At 40.0% G+C, this 17,961-nt stretch overlaps 2 protein-coding genes across 2 annotated transcripts in view; one reads left to right on the forward strand and one right to left on the reverse strand.

The window, feature by feature from the left end:
- Nucleotides 1-17,961, reverse strand: part of LOC143022208 (uncharacterized) — a 70,134-nt gene that overhangs the window by 28,556 nt on the left and 23,617 nt on the right. The gene's annotated exons all lie outside the window — the stretch shown is intronic.
- LOC143022193 (uncharacterized) lies at nt 6,299-16,254 on the forward strand. Its single transcript, XM_076180294.1, has 4 exons — nt 6,299-6,464; nt 6,683-6,820; nt 7,479-7,937; nt 16,000-16,254. The coding sequence occupies exons 1-4, from the start codon at nt 6,314-6,316 to the stop codon at nt 16,137-16,139; spliced, it is 888 nt and encodes a 295-aa protein (XP_076036409.1). The 5' UTR covers nt 6,299-6,313; the 3' UTR covers nt 16,140-16,254.

Below are 17,961 nucleotides of genomic sequence, written 5' to 3' on the forward strand. Positions count from 1 at the left end.
GTACTCAATTCTATTTGATGTCATATCTGTCTACCAACACACATGATCAGTCTGTCATCCCCAAATGCTAGATGCACTTCAATTTCTTAATCATTTCATAGCAAAAATCAGACATATCTACCCAATGGCATTTTATCAATTAGTGAAAATAAATAAATGAATAAATAAATGGATAAATAAAACAAATAAAAATACATACATATACCAATGACTTTTTCCCCCTTACAATGGAAGTAGCCATAAACAAAGGTATAAAATCCACTCCCACCCATTCCACCCTCACATACTCCACTCATATTCACCCCTCTCCTTTCCTTTTATCTTGGCTCCTCCTGGATGATGGGTCTTCCCTGCATCTCACCCACTGCCCTGGGTCAGAGGCAATGTAGCAAGACACAGTATATCCACAGCAAGGCTGCTTCATTTAATTGGCTGCTCCTCCCCACTCTCCATCTCCCTATGCAGAAAAAGAGAAGACAGAGAGAAATCTCTTCGGGCTGTGTCAAAACATTATTCATACATACTCCCTTACCACACCATCCCCCACCCACTCTCTTCCATGCATCACAGCATCATCCATACATAAGTATCCACTCACCCCTATCTTCTGTCTTCTCCCTTCCTTCCTTCCTTCCTCAACAGACATTCCCTTTTTTTCCAATGCCCCTTTTACCCCATCCATCCATCTCATCCTTGATCACCCACTCATGTTCACTCCTTCCACCTCTGCCATCCACACCTCTTTTACTAATCTTTCTTCACTCATTCTTTCCATGTGTCCAAACCATTCCAATACTCTTTCATCAACCCTATCTCCCAAATCCCTTTCCACCCCCTGACCTCCTCCTCATCTTGTTTCTCACTCTGTCCAACCTCGTAACCCCTGCCATACTTCTCAGGTATTTCATCTCAAACACATTTAAACTTTTCCTCTCTTATGTTCCATGTTTCTGCCCCATACAGTGCTGTTGGCACAATCACTCCTTCATACAATCTCCTCTTAGCATCCATTCCCAAATGTCTATTTCTCATTACACTTTTCAGTCCCCCAAGACATTTACTTACTTCTCTCAATCTACAATCCACCACCCCCATTCCTCCCTTTCCCACTACATTGGCACCCAAGTATCTAAAGTTATCCACTTCCTCTCCAGTCTCTCTTCCTTAATACTCACTTCCAAATAAAAATAGAATGAATAAATAAAATAAAGTAAATAGATAAAATACTGTTACTTAGACCAAGAAGAGATAGCCATGCACTTTCATACAATGTATGAAAAAGTTGTATAGACACGGTAAAGGAAACATGGACTAGAGGTGAAGCTTTTATTCCTGATGTTTTGTCTATCGACTTTCTCAAAGGAATGAGCATACTAGATACATACAGAGTTTATATACATGCCATACGGCGTGTCTATACAACTTGTTCACATGTATTTTCAATGTATGAAAAATATGGGTACTGCTTCCAAGAAGTACTAGTGAAACTACTGAAGATGCTATGGTGATGTCAACAAGCTTCCTTAGCACAATAACCATGCCTTTGGGTGACTGATTTTTGACACATGAAAGCCAATTTCCAAAAATGCAATTAGGTGAAAGTGTTAATAATTTTTTTAACAACTGCTACAGTGATGTCTCCCAAGTTTAATAAAATAGTCTGGTATTAGCAAAAATATAGCCTTTTGAGTTCATCACTAGCAGAAGTGGGGGGGTGGACTAAGAAAGAAAACCCCTTAAATAGTGTTGTCTCCTATGTTCAATAAAATAATCTGGTAGTTACTAGAATAAAATACAGTATGCTGTAACAGCACCATTTGGGACCAACAATGGACACCTGAACAAGATGATCATGTAGTGTCAATGTCAGAGGTTCATCACCTTCTGTCCATCTCCAAAGCCCAACAACAACCTCATCTCTACCCTGAGGACCTGGTCTTAGGGGTTGCCACTTGGTCTCTAAACAGAATCCAAAATTTCCATCTCCTTTCCCATTTACCATGAGCCTAGAAATTTACCTTATGAAGACAGGCTTAGACACCTTAACTTACACCCTGGAAAGATGTACAGTGCGCGGTGATCCAACAGAAGTACAGTATTCAAATAGATCATGGGAACAAAGGTGATGCAGACAAGGTCATCATATTATGACAGCAGGCCAAGACTCAAAGTAACAGATTTAAATCAGGCAAATTTAGATTTAAAAAGGGCATAGTCAAGAACTAAGCTTGTTAATGATTTTAGTATATTTATTTTTGCTGTAAAATGTCTGATGTGCAGGCTGAAAGTCATCAATGTAGTATCAGAAGACCTACAGTTTTTGTGTACTTTTCCAATGGAAGGGTTTGGTCACTGGTTGTCTGTTCTCTGTATGAAAAAAAAAAAAAAAAAAAAAATTGGAGGAGAGTGTAAGAGACTATAAGGCCTACACTAGGCAGTTACATGTCCTTCACCCCCTATAGCACCTTTTAGAATAACCAATATTTTCAGTACTCACCACATGGTTACTAAGTCTTTTCCATTTACTAACCACTCTCCTGTTAAACTAGCTTAGTTGTTGTTGTTGTCATTCCCTAGACTGTCTGTCCGAGCAGTCCCGTCTCCCCAAGGAATGCCTCAGCCAAAACTGGGTTTTCCCACAAATCCTTTATAGAGTGTATGTTGTGTTGTTTGCGTGCATGATTGTGTATAATGCAGTCTTCCATTATGTGTTGTAGACTGCATTATACACAATCATGCACACAAACAACACAACATACACTCTATAAAGGATTTGTGGGAAAACCCAGTTTCAGCTGTGGCATTCCTTGGGGAAACGGAACTGCTCGGACAGACAGTCTAGGGAACGACAACAACAACAACTAAGCTAGTTTAACAGTAGAGTGGTTAGTAAATGGAATAGACTTAGTAACCATGTGGTGAGTACTGAAAATATTGGTTATTTTAAGAGGTGTTATGGGGGTGAAGGACATGTACAGTAGCTGCCTAGTGTAGGCCTTATAGTCTCTTACACTCTCCTCCATTTTTTTCCATACAGAGAACAGACAACCAGTGACCAAACCCTTCCATTGGAAAAGTACACAAAAACTGTAGGTCTTCTGATACTACATTGATGACTTTCAGCCTGCACATCAGACATTTTACAGCAAAAATAAATATACTAAAATCATTAACAAGCATGGAATTTAGTTACTATCCATTCCTGGGTCCAGTACACAAACCAAATGCTTGTTCCTCAGGGCTGCACCTCCAGATGGAGGTAAAAAGGATTGGTGGGTTTTATAAATGGGTAGAAGAAGGGACATCATTCTCTGTCATATATCTTGAAGGACCACCACAAGTAGGTATCTGTCACTGGCCCCTTTCTAGACAATGAACCTAACTAGAGTCTCTAATTCTCACTCATCCAGTCCTTCTTCAGCTTCTTGTTTGATGGTGCTTCCCTCTATATACCACTCTTTAATTTCCTTTTCATTACAATCTTCTGCTGGCATTCCACCTGGTTCCTCTTTCAATCTTTTATAAATCTCAACCTTTTCCTTCACAATATCATCAAGACTATAATCTTCTACTTTGACATTAATTCACCCTCATCCATCAGGGATTCATCAAGATCCTTTTCCTTCTTTACAATAACTTCATCAATACCATCCATCTCCTCATTCAAGAAATCTTCATCAACATCGTGTTCTTTCATCACCAACTCATTACAATTAAGCTCCTCTTTGGCAAACTACTCCATATCCACATGGATGAAAGGAAAATCAGCAACAGTACCTTCATCACTGAAATCAGAGCCACCCCCATTTCTAGTTTCCCTAGTTATTCTTCCTCTAGCTTTGGATTCTCTTTGAGCATGCTTCTGTTTTAATTTTTACTTTCGACCCCTACAATGGGTAGAGCATTTGAATGGAAATGTGTGGGTGTGGACAAAGCTATCAATGTCAGCAATCTTCCTTTTAGTGACCAATTCAACCTGAAATATATACATAACATAATGTCAGGATTTACAGCAAACCTATTGTTGCAACCTATTTATGAAAATAGTTCTTACTGATGAACATTCGCTTTAAGAATCATTTAGATAAACACCTAAACAAGATGCTGTAATGGCTATCATTTATTTCATATTATTTGTTTATTTGTTTTGTTATCATTTGTCCATTTGTTTATTATTATTTGTTTGATTCTCATTATTATACATCAATTTATTATTATTTACTATTTACCTGTTTGTTTATTATTTAATTATACCTATGTGTTTATTTATGTATTTTATTTAATATTTACATTATCATAGTTTTTATTTATTCATTTATTTATTTATCAATATTATGATTTTTTTTTTTTTTTTTTTTGCATCCGACCAAGATATGGACCAAAAGGTCTCCTGTCGGCATGCTCCGCCTTTGTAATCCTTTTTAATTTGTTTTCTAATAAACAGATTCCATCTTTACCACCACTTAATTTATGCATAAATTATCAAACTTTCCAAGGAATGCAGAGAGAAGGTGAGAAAGAAGCAAATGTGGGCAAAAGTAAAGTAATAAGATATACAAGGAAAAATGATGATGGCAGGTCAAAAGCAAGTGTGAAAGGTGATCTTACTTGCTCATTAGCTTCCTCTTCTCTGATAGACATTTATGTTGATAATTTTTTCGAGCATTTGAACTGTGATGGGATCACTCCATAACTGAGTAGAGCCTTCTTTGGCTGATCTGGAAAAATAACTAATTAATATCTTGTCTGTTTTTTGTATATATTATGAACCATCGAAGATCAAGTTGTATAATGACTAACAGCAAAATTATGAAGCTTAAAGTTCATCATTATTTGTTGCTTAAGAAATTAGAAACCGAAGGAGGAATACAGGGCAAACTGCTTAAATGGATGGAAGACTTTTTGCAAGAAAGAAAATGAAAGTAGTGATAAGAGACAAAAACTCAAATTGGGATGAATTAATAAGTTGTGTTCCACAAGGAACAGTTTTGGCCCCAATAACGTTTGCTATATATATTAATGATATGGATGAAGAAATTGAAAGCTATATGAGCTTCTATGCAGATGATGCAAAACTATTCAAAAAAGTGAACATGGAAGAAGATTGTGAATCACTACAGAGTGATCTAAATAAAGTATGGGAATGGAGTAGGAAGTGGGAGATTGAGTTCAATTCTAAAAAGTGTAGTACTGTATAATGGAATTTGGAAGAAGCAAAAACAGAATAACAGGATCATATAAATTGGGAGAAGAAAGAATAAAAAAGTAGAAAATGAGAAGGACCTGGGAGTCATTGTTATGAATAATATGTCACCTGAGAAACATATAAATAAGATTTTTGGTGAAACTTATAATTTAATAAGAACAATCAAAGTGGCATTTACATACCTGGATGAAGAAATGGTGAAGAAAATACTAATCACTCTGATAAGACCAAGATTGGAATATGCAGCAACGATGTGGTCACCTAGTACAAAAAAAAAAAAAAAAAATTGAAAGAATACAAAGAGCAATTACAAAATTGGCACCAACACTCTCAAAACTATCATATGAAGAGAGACTAGCAAAACTTGAACTACAGACACTAGAGCAAAGAAGAGAGAGAGGAGATTTGATAGCTATTTACAGAATCATGAAAGGCATAGAAATTATTGATAGGATCTAATAAAATGGGATGATAGAAATACAAGAGGACACGGAAAGAAAATCGAGAAAGACAGCTATAGAAGACATCTGAAAAAGAACAGCTTTCCTCACAGAGTAATAGACAGTTGGAGCAAGTTAGATGAGAAAGTGGTGTGTGCAAAAACAATACATGAATTTAAAAATAGTTTAGATAAAATGAGATATGAAGACGGGACACCACGAGCATAGCTCCCCTTCCCGTAAAATACAACTAGGTAAATACAACTAGGTAAATACACACCGTACATATACACACATAAGAGTATTAAGAGAGAGAGAGGGGAGGATACAATGTGAGGTTTGATAAGTGTCGATAACAATCCTTAACCCCCAGCTCATATCCTGTTGTGGAATTCCAGACAAATTGTGTACAATTTAATTCAGCCCAAGGATGAGCGGACCTGAGACAGAAAATAATTTTATTCGATTGACTCTTCTTTGCTCAGAGATGGACCGCTCCCCTGAATAAAATCGTCTATCCTTGGATCTATAGAAATATACTACAAAGTGCATTACTGTACTAGATGGGTTAGTTGTTAGTCACGTCAGATACTCGTAGGTATCAGAATAGAATGGAATTAAATAAAGTTATAGATAGAATAGAAATTATGGTGAGGATCAACCATTTATGGAAGCTTTTCGAAAACTACGCCAGTTAATTCTTCCATTTCGTGACGTCATATCTTCACATCCGGCCACATCTCCAACGGTCCGAAGAGGTGCCAGTCAGTTAGTCCGTCAATTTAAGTCGACACTGACACTAGTTAGTGCTACAAGAGGTGAGGCGATTTTTTTCTTCTTCATATAACGAATAATACTCGATGATTGAATAGTGTATGGGGGGGGGGGGTACGTTATACAAATGGTTCATATGCTATCATTCCCCTAAGATATATATATTTCTTTAGAGAAATTATTCATTTAATCTTCGTTGCATGACTTAAACAAGTGACCTTAGAGGGATTTCTCTTTGATCTGAATAAAACTTATACTACAGTGCTGCTCCAAGCATCGCCACGCCCGCGCGCCCCTTCAAAACAGGTTGCATCGTCGTCACCGACTTCGACTATGAAGACTATCTGGATCCACGTCATCGTCCTCTCGCTCGCCTCTTCCTCTTCTGCTTCGAAGGACAGTAAGTACTTCTGGGTAACAACCCTACCCTTCCTTGTCGTCGGTGTCCTAAGCATGAACAGGAACTAAAGTGACAATTTTGGCACTGACCGGGGCTGTGGAGGTATTGAATGTGGATATTTTGACGCGTTGAAATGACTGTGGTTCTGAATGTGGAATCCAAAACCGGTGGTCGCTGAGTCTCCACGGGCGAGTTGGAACCATCTAGACAGCAGATGGTTCTATTGAAAGTTTTGGGGTATGGTATATGTGTCTTGTACCGACTACAGTGGAGAGTTTTTCTAAGGGGGAAGAGGAACCAGTGACATTGTCGAACACAGAAAGGGGATTTTATTCATTCAAAAAGTAAACCTCTTCATGGGGGTTAACTCTATCTCAGTTATCGCCTTCCTTGCTATTAGTGTCATTTATGTCTTGAAGCAGCTGCAGCAGCCTGGTTTTTACGTTCACTGGGAGGTTGAGAAAAACACCTCCATAACTGTAATACCTATATTTGATTAATCGAACGCGACAGTATCCACGGGGAACCATATGGTTTTTGGGTCATGACATATGTCTTGTACAGGATACAGTCGGGCGTTTTTCAGAGGGGGGCGAGAGGTGCTGAGGTAAACACATACTTGGGCATATTATAACTTCCTGCTTGTCTTACCCCACAGTATGCACGAAGGACCGTCTCGACGACAGCTGGTCTCGCCAGGTCCTCTTCGAGACCTCGGCCCGCGTCCCCTACACCAACGAAGACCGGAAGAAAACCTCTCCGTCCTTCCTCTCATTCAACATTAATTACAAAAAGAAGGAAATCTTCGTCGTTAGGTTGGAGGAGCGCCAAGGAATCATGACCTCGTTGGCGCTTGAGTGGCACGACAAGGATGGGAAGAAGGAACACAAAATGACTGATCCGTCCGGGAAGCAAACGGTCCAGAACAAAGAATCGCAAAACATCTATATTAGTCGGGTCGATAACAAGTGGAAGGTGCGACTGGTGACGGAGAACGACAACCTCTGGGAGTGGGCTTCTCCTGCCGAAGCTGACGTGGCGTCTGATAAACAAAAACTCATCCTCCATGCCTACGCCACCGCGCCCTTCTCAGTGCTCATGCCGTGCGGACACCAAGGTAAGTTGATGGTACTCTAGAAGAAAGCGAGTTCAGTGCTGATCTTTTGTTGTAGGCCGGGCAACCTCTAGCATCCGAGTTTGTAGTGAGGGCATCCATCTATCTATTTACCCTTATAAGGGAGTTAACCAAGCTTGACATGCTCCACCCTATACCCAGCCATTACTCATTTATTTCCCTTTTATCTTATTTCTTTGTGGACGAAGGACCGTTCTTGACCCACACCCCATCCCTCCGCGAACTACACGGGACAAAAGCAAGACACATCGTATCTATAGCAGGGCTCGACAGTCGAAGTTAGCTCCCCACGTTTCCATTTACATGGGGGTCTGGTCACGCATGGATAGACAAGACAAGAACAGTTTACTTCTGGTTGCGTCGATTCATCGTCCATTCCCACCTATCTCTTGCTTTCTCTCTTCCCCACTCAACAGACATTCATCTCATCGTCGGTCTTCCGTTCACGTGCACTCCATCCACCTCTGCATTCCACTCTTTTTGTTAGTCTTTCCATGCTCACTTTTCCCAAACCATCACAGTATTCTTTCAATCAATCACTCCTTATCCTCTTTCACATTCAACAACTTTAAAATACTCTGCTTATTTTCCCCTTGACACTATCACTTACATTTCATTTTTCCACCACCCTTTATCTTTTCCTTTTAACCTGAATCACCCCACCCACACACTCACCATCTTCATTCCCCCAAATCATCTTCTTCTTATAATTAATCACAACACTTCCAACACGATCTTACCAACCTTACCAAGTCGGATTAAGGTACTGTGATAAGGCACAAAGGTTGTATCACTCTGTAGAAGATAGTACGGTCTTGTATTGGATTTTTTTGTTTTTTTTTTACTTCTCACGGGGGTGACAGCCTAAGACGTGCAGTGTTGCCCAAGAACCATAGACACTTGTCTCCTACAGACAAAGCATCCTCCTTTTCTGATATCCACTGAGGGTGCAGTCCTGTGGGATGACACTTGATCCCCAGACCGAGACCGGAATATTTATTTAGGTATCCAGACATTTGGGCACACATGTGGGCACAGGACATTTTGTCACAAAGTACTGGGTGCGACATTTGGGCACAGCATAATTCGTGTTGTATATTACGATCCCAAACCAAGAAAAAATAATAAAAGATTATTCTTTTGAACAACAGGCATGAACATTTAAATTAGGCATAAATAATCTATAGTTGGGTTTCACTATGCCACGTGACGAATACAAAAAGATGATAAATTACTTAGTTTCCTGTCATAAACTTTCAGACATACATATGAGAATCACAGAGCATCAGAGACATGCATTGTTTCTGATTCTCTATGAATAGGAAAGTTAAAAACCTGAAAAGTATGTAATAATGAAATAAAAATAATCCCAATAACTAAAATGTTGCAAAAATGTTATGGGTAAGTGAGCAAAGAATCAATGATTTTATACGAATAACAATTTATTTTTGGATAGTTTCACATAACCAAGACAAAGAGCAATGAAGGACTTCTATCAGTTTTACAATTATAAAGGGCACACAGAAGGGTTTCACCCGGACTTTATGTTTTTCCATAGGCGTGTGTAGGGACTTCATCTTTTGGTGGGGTATCTTGTCAGAAGGGCTTCACCCGAACTTCATGCTTCTTCATAGGTGTGTGTAGGCACTTCATCTTTTGTTGAGGTTCATGCTTTTCCATTGGTGTGTGTAGGCACTTCATTTTTTGATAATGGGTGATTTCAATTTCGACTATTTTTGCTGTACGAAAGCAGTGATGTAATATCTTGAGCCTCTGAGTTACTCAGGTGAAACAGCAGTGTGAATTAATAAAGCTCAGTAGTTAAAAAAAACTAATTTGCTTGATTGTTACTATGATGATTTCATATTGTGTCCAAATGTCGTACCTGACACTTTGTGCCCAAATGTCGTACCTGACACTTTGTGCCCAAATGTCGTACCTGACACTTTATGCCCAAATGTCGTACCTGACACTTTGTACCCAAATGTCGTACCTGACACTTTGTGCCCAAATGTCGTACCTGACACTTTGTACCCAAATGTCGTACCTGACACTTTGTGCCCAAATGTCGTACCTGAAACTTTGTACCCGAATGTCGTACCTGACACTTTGTACCCAAATGTCGTACCTGACACTTTGTGCCCAAATGTCTTGTGCCTAAATGTCAAGTGCCCAAATGTTGTGGATCCATTTATTTATAAGTCTGCGGGTCGGACAAGTAACTGTTGCTGGCTTTCTAGATACTTCTAACAATTGTTATAATTAAAATATATTTCCAAGATAGTCTTAAGTGAATTGTTTTAAAAGTAATTCAGAACCTAGACGTTAATTAGATACTTTTATCGAAGAACTACTAGACTGCTAGAAAGAGATTATGAGACTAGAAACGAATTAAACGCTTCTAGCTGTTGTCGTTAGGGTTTCTTTCCACTTTAGATTGCCCCCAACGAAGGAACTAGTGGGAGGGCTTCCTGTCGCCGAAGTGGCGAGTTCGAGAAACACCCTTTCTCCTGCGGTGCACCTCCTACGCTTTGAGCTTCTTCGTGGAGGAGGACCTCGAGCAAGTTGCCGACGTGAAGGATGAGATCACTACGAGGGTTTTTCGAGTCAGAATAGTCACTGGGAAACGGAAGGAGACTGGTTCTTTAGTCCCCAGGAGGTTGAGGCCTTCTTTGGGTACAAGAAGCCTCAAATGGTGGAGATCACTTACGTAGAAGGTCGCTGCAAGATCCAGCTGCAGAAAGCTAACGATCTCGACTGGATTGAGTGCTCCTCCGGGTATGACACTCAGGCAGTCTTACCCTCCGGGTCGAGACCCAGACACACATCTCTGTGGGCACGAGTATCACCTGCTGAGACGCAGGTGATACAGGCGAAGCAGCGCTGAGTAAAGGCAGAATTCCTGTTGCTGAATTGAATTATATATTGAACTTCTCTCCTACTTCGAATGCTGAGATAGTACATCTAGAAGGATTTCAAGTGGGAGAGAAGTTCAAACTGTACTTCAGTTCAGCAACAGGTAGCCTGCATCTCAATTTGCGTTTAGGCTTGTAGAACAGTGACTTCCAAATTTTGTGACACTGTGCCCCCCAAACAAGAGCAGTATCCATTTGTTCAGTCTGTCTGCTTCCAAGTGACTCGGCGATTCAGTATAAAGTCCGTTCAACACGCTGAACGGATAATTGGGCCACGAAACTGCAACCTAGGACATTTGGGTCACGGTGACTAGGATATTTGGGACATGTGATAAAAAGTTACTACAATTTTTTCAATAATATAACTGTTTTATTCAATATCAAATAATTACAGTAATCAAGTGAAAAAATCATAGTAAAATGTACAAAATACAAGCACAAAACAGCACAATTATTTACAAGTCGGGCCGTCCTCCGCGGAGGTTGTGGCTTATGCCACGAAGGAAGACAGGAGTTCTTGCCTGTCTTGAGGTCAAGCACGAGGTTGTGGAGGCGGACCTGAAGTTCCTGGTACAGCATCTTCCCACGCTTGGAAGGGTGGATCCCACGCTCCTCCTGGAGCAGGACACCATCGACGGTGGCAGCCTCAACCTGTAGGCACTCAATTGTCTTCCAGACAGTGGGGTTTGAGTGTCCCACCAGGCTGAAGAACTTGTTGTTCCAGCCCTCACAGACATTGTTGGTTCTGGGCTGGTTGTTGAGGGTGCTTGGTGCATGTTCCACTTCTTAGTTGGGAACATGGGCGGCGTGCGGCGAAAGTGCGCTGGACTGATGACTCCAGGCCTGGCGTTGGAGTGGACGTCACTACGGTGGCGGAGCTGGCCGGAAACGTAGGTCGAGTCGAAGTACTCAATGAGTGCTGCAGCATCATCAGGCATGGCGGAGCGTGGGTGTGCATCCAGCTGCCCGCAGAACAGGCAGAACTCGTTGTCAGACTCGTACAAGTTCTTCAGTCCCAGGCCCTAGATCTGCCTCCAGATGGACTGGCTCAGGAGGTTGAAGCAGAACCGGACCTGGACCTCCTCCCCGAAGACCACCCGCAGGGCCGGCTCCACAGGCCGCTCGAAGTCGATTATGACTGTGCTGGGATCACGGCCACCCTCTTCAAGAACCCGGAAAAGCGTCTGGTAACTGGTCTGTGTTTTGCGTTGCCGCGGGACCGATCCTGGATCACGTAGAGCTGGGTGAAGAGTCTTGGAGAAACGGAGAAGGTGCCATCCATGCACCAGTCGTCACAGGCTGTTAGCTCCTCCAGATGACGTGGGGTGAGGGGTGAAGATAATGACGCGCTCATCTGCTTCCTGCCCGTTGTCATAGTGGAGGTTGGATGCACAGTCGCCGGTGATGACCAGATCCTGCAGAGACTGAGGAGCCCTCGGACGGTGCTCAGCCCGGATGCGACGCAGGGCACGCTTCGTAGAGTCGGCCTTGGGCATGCGTGCCTTAACCTCCTCTGAAAGCTCTGCAACCGTGAAGGAGGGGATCTGGTTGGGACGGTCATTGGTAGTAGCAGCCTTCCTCTTCATGGACTGGCGAGTCTTCTCCACCTGGCATCCAACTGCATCAGCGAGGTGGTTAAACAGTAATAAAACACAAAAATAAAAAAATTATATAGAATGTTTAGTAATATATTGCGAGGGGAAAAAATTAGTTTATGGCCCGAAAATCCACCTCAGGTGGCCCACGTGGCCCAAATGCCCTAGGTTGCAGTTTCGTGGTCCAAATATCCTAGATTCGTCCACTTCAGGCGCCAAGGCGCCCTTCTTGTCTGCCCCATCCGCCTTTACATTACCGTGCAACCCCACATGAGAGGGAACCCATTGATCTTATATGAATATCTTTGCTGGCGGCTTCAGCATTGAGGTGCGGTTTTTCCTGCAAGGTGTCAGGTTGCGAGTCGAATTGACAGCTCTTCAGTGCCTTCAGGCTGGCTCTTGAGACTAAGAGCACGGTGATGCCAGATGGCGGGTATCAAATAATCAAGGAAAAACGACGCGTTAGTACATATATTACACTGGAACTACGGTGTAGTGTGTCCAGTAAGAACACGGTCATACCTGTTCCAACTTAATAATATATGTCTAATTAACGTAACTTGAATATGTTTAGAAGTATCATAACCTTCCTCCAAAATTAATTTAAAAGAGAATCTTTTTATCATCAAGAATATATAGTATATATAGGGGCCAGGCAATGGCGTAGCTAGGGGGGGGGGGGTTCGCCCCGGGCGGCACTTTTTGAGGGGCGGCATTTTTGGTCCTTGTATGATTGATATAAAATTCCGTTTATCAGTCTCTCATAGATGTCAGTTTTTTTCAACGTTATTAAGCATCATAAAGCGTGACAGTTTGCAAGCGTGTTGACATTGATCCGATTGGACGGGTATACATGGGTGAAAATGAACATACATGTGTACGTTAATGTGCATTTGTAATATTGAATTATTGAATTCCTTGTGAGAAGGGGCGACAAAAATGAGGGCCGCGCGGGCGGCAAAAGCACTAGCTACGCCACTGGGGCCAGGATAGATAAGATGGGGGAGAGGGAAGGAGGGGGATTTGGGTGTCTAGTGTAAGGAAAGAATGAAATGGAAGGAAGTTATCATAGGTGTGGAGCAGAACCACTTGCTCGGTTATTTTTATAGTCACGTGGACTGCTTTCTTTTCATCGAGAAGTTAGTTACAGGGCAGGACAGATAAGATGGGGGAGAGGGAGGGAGGGGGAATGAAATGTAAGGAAGTTATTAGAGTTATGATGGGCGTGGGGCAGAACCACTTGCTCGGTTATTATTAATCTCGCTGATTGTTTTTTCGTCAAGTTTTGTTTGAAGGCAGGACAGATAACATGGGGGAGTGGGGTATCAGAGACTTAGTGTAAGGAAATAATGAAATGGAAGTTAGAGGTATAATAGTTGTGGGGCAGACCCATTCGCTCGGCTAATCTCATAAGTCTTGTGATTTTAGTTTTCAATAATTGGAAATATAGAGGGCAGGATAGCGAAGAGGGAGGGAGGGAGGGGGATTTGGGGGTTTAACGGAAGGAAAGCTCAAAATGGTAGGAAATTAGAAATTTATGCATGCAAGATAGTTAGAGGGCAGGGTAGATAACATGGGGGAGAGGGAGGGAGGGGGGAATTCGGGGCTTAGAAGAAGGAAGGATTGAAATGGAAGGGAATAAGAGTTATGATGGATATGGGGCAGTCTTTATCGCACGGTTAGTTTATATTCTTTTAATTATATTTCTGTATAATTGTAAAAAAAAAAAGACTTTATACAAATGTAATATAATTTTGTTTATCAATCAAAAATAATTATTTTTCTTATTAAATTGTAAATTGTATTACAAAATATAATATTACTATATGCATAAATAAATCTTAGCTAATATATTACTTATATACAAATTTACATTTATCTTTAGGAATAACTTTAAAGATTGCTTGCTTGTAACCCTTCTATAATATAGCACGGTAAATCAAATTACACTTTCCTTTTGCCATACTAACTTCTGACATTTAGTTTGCTTAGAGGATCAAAGATCAAACCCATTTAAGAATGATTTGCCAGCGGAATTTTATTTCACCATCCCTTAATATTAATTTATGAAAGAAACGTTACCAAGAGTTGTAAGATTGGTTGTAGCATGAATGCAGAACACATGCAAACTGCTGTGCGATCGGGCGGGACGAAACTTCACACGTAGACAGGAAGGAACACAAACCCATGCACAGTGGTCAAATATTTTACCAAGCATTATCGCCACAACCAATATACGTTGTATCAGACCAACATAATTACCAATCGAAAAAAAAAAAAATGAAAAATACACACACAGGTGCAAATGGAGGTGGACCAAATGTCTGCACTGAAGTGTCAAGAACAAACGACTAAATCACACGAAATACGCTGCAAAAAATACGAATAAAATAAGTTACATGGCTGTGAACATAAATTAAGTGTAGCAAATAAGCTTCAAACGTAACACTAACGTAAAAACATCAGAACATAGGACAGAGACGTAAATGGAGGTGGGCCAAATGTAAAAAAAAATTCAAGAACAAACGACTAAATCACAACCAGACAAATAAAAACCAAACAAAATATAAAGTTAAATGGCTGTGAACATAAAATAAGTGTGGTAAAAAGAATCAAAACGTAACCCAAATGTAAAAACAACAGAACATAATCCAAAGACGCAAATGAATGTGGACCAAATATCCGAAAAGGAGGAGGGGGAACAGGTTTCAATAACAAATAAGACAATCATACAAATAAAACAAAGAAGATAAAAAGATACAAAGAAGATTGAAATAAAAGATAGAACAGAAGAGAAAAAGGAAGTACACTAAAACTGAAAAAGGACAAAAGTCACGAGAAGGGGAGTTGAAAAGGTACACTGGGAGACCGCTTTCGAGAAAGGAGGTTGCCCAAAAGCCAACTGGTGAACAAACGACAGGTCTTAAAGAAGCAGACAGAGACTAGAAAAGAGAACAAAGGAATTAGACTGCGTTACTCCTCGTTCCTAGATAAATGGGATTGAGAACAATGCACTTGTTAATGCAGTTGCTCTTAGTTTCACATGCTTCCTAGAACAGTTTTCTTTTTATTATTTTCTTTGTGTAGAGTTGTCACTCCATCCCATTCAATCCTGTGTTGGTGTTCTGTCGTGTGTTTGTACAGGGCCGATTTCGGATCTTCTCGCCTAACTGCACGTTGGTGTTCTTGTACTTTAGTAGCCTTTTTTTTTGTGATTCTCCTACATATTCCGTGTCACAGACCGTGCAGCCTCTGCAGTAAACTACACCTGCAAGTTGTGTAGGTTCTTCGGTGTCTTTGACTTTGGTGAGATTTCGGTACAAGGTATTGAGGGGTTTGTGTGCCACTTGTACTGCAAGATAGAGAGGGGGAGAGAACATGGCGACTATGAACAAATAGCTGAATTCTATGGACTCATTCTTTTCATTTCCAGTAAATGAATAAATTATAATTTTTACACGGAATATTAATTCAAAATTTTCTAGGATACCTTTTTGGATATCCCCTAGAACTAGCTCTTATTTTCTCTTGCAGCAAGACCCCGGGATTACTACATCCTGACTGTAATCTGCCTGACATTGGTGGCCCTTATCCTCATTGCCAGCTGCATCCATTGTCTACTCGCATGGAGGCAGAGGAAAGGGAGAAACAGCCCCCGCAAAAGCTACGACTAGATCGCCTCAAACTTGATGGATATTAATTACCTTAAATGATTTTTCTTCTTCCATTTGTGTGATGCCATGTAAGAAAAAATTACAGTGTATGACTTCAATGAACTGTTATAAAGAAGTGTGTGTTTTTATGTTATCCCAGATTTGAAATTTTACAAAGAATTTCTTCCTACCCAAGTGGAGGACAAGGAAGCACAAGTGTTAAACGCCCATAATGGGCAACAAATGTAGATAGATAAGTAAGCAGGTAAATGAATAACGAAAAAAGAATGAATAAATAAACGAATAGATAAATATATAAATTATTAGGAATAAATAAACAAGAATAGATAAGAATAAATAATAAATATAAATGAATAAGAATACACAAACAAACAGATAAGAACAAATAAATTGGTACACAAATAAAAATGAAATAGTCAAGTTTATTGAAGGTTTTCTAGATTACCACGTGGTGACGTATTTGATCGATTTCGCTCAGGATGAGTGCAGACGACATTACTGAATTTGCCAAGCTGCGCTACTACAGTCAATAGAAAAATCCAGCACTAGACTACACTACCGCACCAACTAAAATTATATTATCAATTTTAGAGCACTGACAGATACTAAAGCCTGCTTGCCTTTTCTGATTTTTTTTTATCCCAGTCAACATGATGTTACAACCCGCAAAAATAAATGTCGACATTAGTCCAGTATGTAATAAATTACACTTTTTCTTTTTAATTTATTCTTTTTTATTCTATTCATATCAATATTAATGCGGTGCATGTAGATCACACGTTTTAGTATATCTGTCTTGTAGATCACTTTCTGACGTGTAACCAAATGCCCTCATTTTCTGGAAATGTCTTCGAAGCTAAGTGACATAAGCCCAAGAAAGTCTAGGTCTACAAAATGTTGACATTTGCTTAAAATGACCTCAGTGTTGACATTACGTCACTTATAAGCTCACGAAGTCTATTGTAAGTCAACAAAATATCGATATTCTCTGAAAATGCTCTCGGAATTGACATTATGTCTTGTCTGTGCACTGGTACTGCATCAACGCGCGTTGTCAGGTGAACTCCGGATGTTACTGTTATCAGTCGACATTATGGTCTGTTGCTGTTATCAGTTGACATTATGGTATGCTGTCGTTTTCAGAAAGTCAAATTACTGGGATATGTCTTAAATTGTGGAAATTATATTTTCCATCTAAACCATGACGGCCAATTTGTTAAGCTCGTTTGTAAAGATGATATGCTGGGTCCCTGAAAATTTATTTGAAAAGTGTAGACCCTACAGGCGACTCAAATTTCTTTCCTGCAGTAATATAAATCTTTCTCAACGAGTCAATACCCCGAATTTGAAACCACTGAGCTTAAATGAAGGTCCTCTGTGACCATTTGTTTCGCTGTATCTATCAACCCGACATGACTTAACTTAAAAAAAAAAAAAAAAAAAACGTTCAAGCGTGAAAACAAACGTTCAAAATCGAAGCAACAGTGTTGATCACTAATTTTTTAATGTAGACACGTTTCTCCTTTTAATGTTGTTGTTGCTGCTGCTGTTGTTATGGTTCGTGTTCTTCTTGTTCTTTCATTCTTTTAGTTATTTTTGTTCTGTTTATTCTTTTATTTTTTGTCTATTTATTTTGTTGGTATTGTCCTTTTTATTCTTTGTTGTTCTTTTGTTCTTAATAAGTACATGAATAGATGTATATCTAGAAACTTAATAAAGCAAGAACATCAAACAGTTTTGATAGCGTTTGATATTCTGATGCGCTGGTAAAAACGCCTAATAGTCTTGAGTAAATACTATAACTTGCAGTAACAAATTTATT

The sequence above is a fragment of the Oratosquilla oratoria genome, chromosome 3 (genome assembly GCF_046742065.1).
Source record: "Oratosquilla oratoria isolate Oo_2021 chromosome 3, ASM4674206v1, whole genome shotgun sequence".
NCBI lineage: Eukaryota > Metazoa > Arthropoda > Malacostraca > Stomatopoda > Squillidae > Oratosquilla > Oratosquilla oratoria.